At 42.9% G+C, this 2,107-nt stretch overlaps 1 protein-coding gene across 1 annotated transcript in view; it reads left to right on the plus strand.

The window, feature by feature from the left end:
- LOC104751030 (sucrose transport protein SUC1) overlaps positions 286 to 2,107 on the plus strand; it is a gene marked incomplete in the record, with an annotated part of 3,598 nt that continues 1,776 nt past the window's right edge. Inside the window, 3 exon segments of the mRNA XM_010472902.1 lie at positions 286 to 1,639; positions 1,726 to 1,789; positions 1,915 to 2,107. Coding sequence (XP_010471204.1) covers positions 380 to 1,639; positions 1,726 to 1,789; positions 1,915 to 2,107 — 1,517 coding nt within the window.

Raw genomic sequence — 2,107 nt, forward strand, 5'->3', positions numbered from 1 at the left:
GTAAAAAAAAACAGAAAACAAGAGGAGTTAATGTCCTAACTGACACGTGTCCCTACCTTGCCATACACTCTCACACAATTAAAAAAATTGTAACTGTGTCTCTCTTATCCGAAAAATAATCATCTCCAAGTGTAATAAAAATCTCATTTCTTCTTCTTCTTCCTCGCCTATAAATAACGACTCCATGCTCTCGTCTCCTACATCACAAAAACAAAACCTTCACTTAGCAAAAAAAAAAAAAAAACAGAGAGAAAAGACAGAAAAACCAAAAAAAAAAAAAAGAAAAAGGAAAAAAAACAAATTTTTTTTTTTTTTTTTTTTCCTCTAAAGTTTTCTATTTTGTCTATTCGTGTGTGTGTTTTTTTTTAACTTCCTGATAATGGGAGTTTTCGAAAAGGAAAAATCTACTAAAGATGCCGCAGCTCTAGAGACACAGTCGCCGGAAGATTTCAACCAACCATCTCCTCTTCGTAAAATCATCTCCGTCGCTTCCATCGCCGCCGGTGTACAGTTCGGATGGGCATTACAGCTCTCTCTTCTCACACCTTACGTTCAACTCCTTGGAATCCCTCACAAATGGTCATCTCTCATTTGGCTCTGTGGTCCCATCTCCGGTATGATTGTTCAACCAATCGTCGGTTTCCACAGTGACCGATGCACCTCAAGATTCGGTCGCCGTCGTCCCTTCATCGCCACCGGAGCCGCACTCGTCGCCGTCGCCGTTTTCCTCATCGGTTACGCGGCGGATATTGGTAATAAAATGGGAGACAAACTCGACCAGAAGGTAAAGGTTCGAGCCATTGGGATCTTCGCTCTCGGGTTTTGGATCCTTGACGTGGCTAACAACACCTTACAAGGACCTTGCCGTGCTTTCTTAGCCGATTTAGCTGCCGGTGACGCTAAAAGAACGCGAGTCGCAAACGCGTTTTTCTCCTTTTTTATGGCGGTTGGGAACGTTTTGGGTTACGCTGCTGGATCTTACACTAACCTTCACAAAATGTTTCCCTTCACAATGACCAAAGCTTGCGATATCTACTGCGCGAATTTAAAGACTTGTTTCTTCTTATCCATCACTCTCCTCCTCATCGTCACCGTCACGTCTCTTTGGTACGTTAAAGACAAACAATGGTCTCCGCCGGCGAGAAACCCCGACGACGACGAGAAGACCTCAAGCGTTCCTTTGTTCGGAGAGATCTTTGGAGCTTTCAAAGTCATGAAACGTCCCATGTGGATGCTTCTAATCGTCACGGCCTTGAACTGGATCGCTTGGTTCCCTTTTCTCCTGTTCGATACTGATTGGATGGGTCGTGAAGTGTACGGTGGAGATTCAGATGGAAACGAACGGTCCAAGAAACTATACAGCCTAGGAGTCCAATCTGGTGCAATGGGACTGATGTTTAACTCGATAGTTCTTGGTTTCATGTCACTTGGTGTTGAATGGATTGGTCGGAAACTAGGAGGAGCTAAACGCCTTTGGGGAATTGTCAATTTCATCCTCGCCGCCGGTTTGGCCATGACCGTTCTCGTTACGAAATTGGCCGATGATCACCGGAAAACCGCCGGTCAATTAGCCGGACCGAGCAGTGGTATTAAAGCTGGAGCTTTAAGTCTTTTTGCTGTTCTTGGTATTCCATTAGCTGTAAGTAGTACACTTTTGTTTTCTACTCTTCTTTATTTTTTTTCTTTGTTTTAGTATTAACCGATTCGTTTATTTTATTATCACAGATTACATTCAGTACTCCATTTGCGCTAGCATCCATATTTTCAAGCAGCTCCGGTGCCGGCCAAGGTAATATTCTTATTTATTCATGTTACATAGTTGTACATGGGACCGTAAACGTTAAATTATACTATTACTTTATCTAATCCGTCCAATATAACTTCTAAACCATTCATTTTATTTTATTATTACAGGACTTTCGTTAGGAGTTTTAAATTTGGCGATTGTGATACCACAAATGATAGTATCACTAGGAGGTGGACCTTTCGACGCTCTCTTCGGTGGTGGAAACTTACCGGCGTTTATCGTTGGAGCAATTGCAGCAGCGATTAGTGGAGTATTAGCGTTAACCGTTTTACCTTCACCGCCACCGGACGCACCTGCTTT

The sequence above is a fragment of the Camelina sativa genome, chromosome 16, assembly GCF_000633955.1.
Source record: "Camelina sativa cultivar DH55 chromosome 16, Cs, whole genome shotgun sequence".
In the NCBI taxonomy this organism is placed as follows: Eukaryota; Viridiplantae; Streptophyta; class Magnoliopsida; order Brassicales; family Brassicaceae; genus Camelina; species Camelina sativa.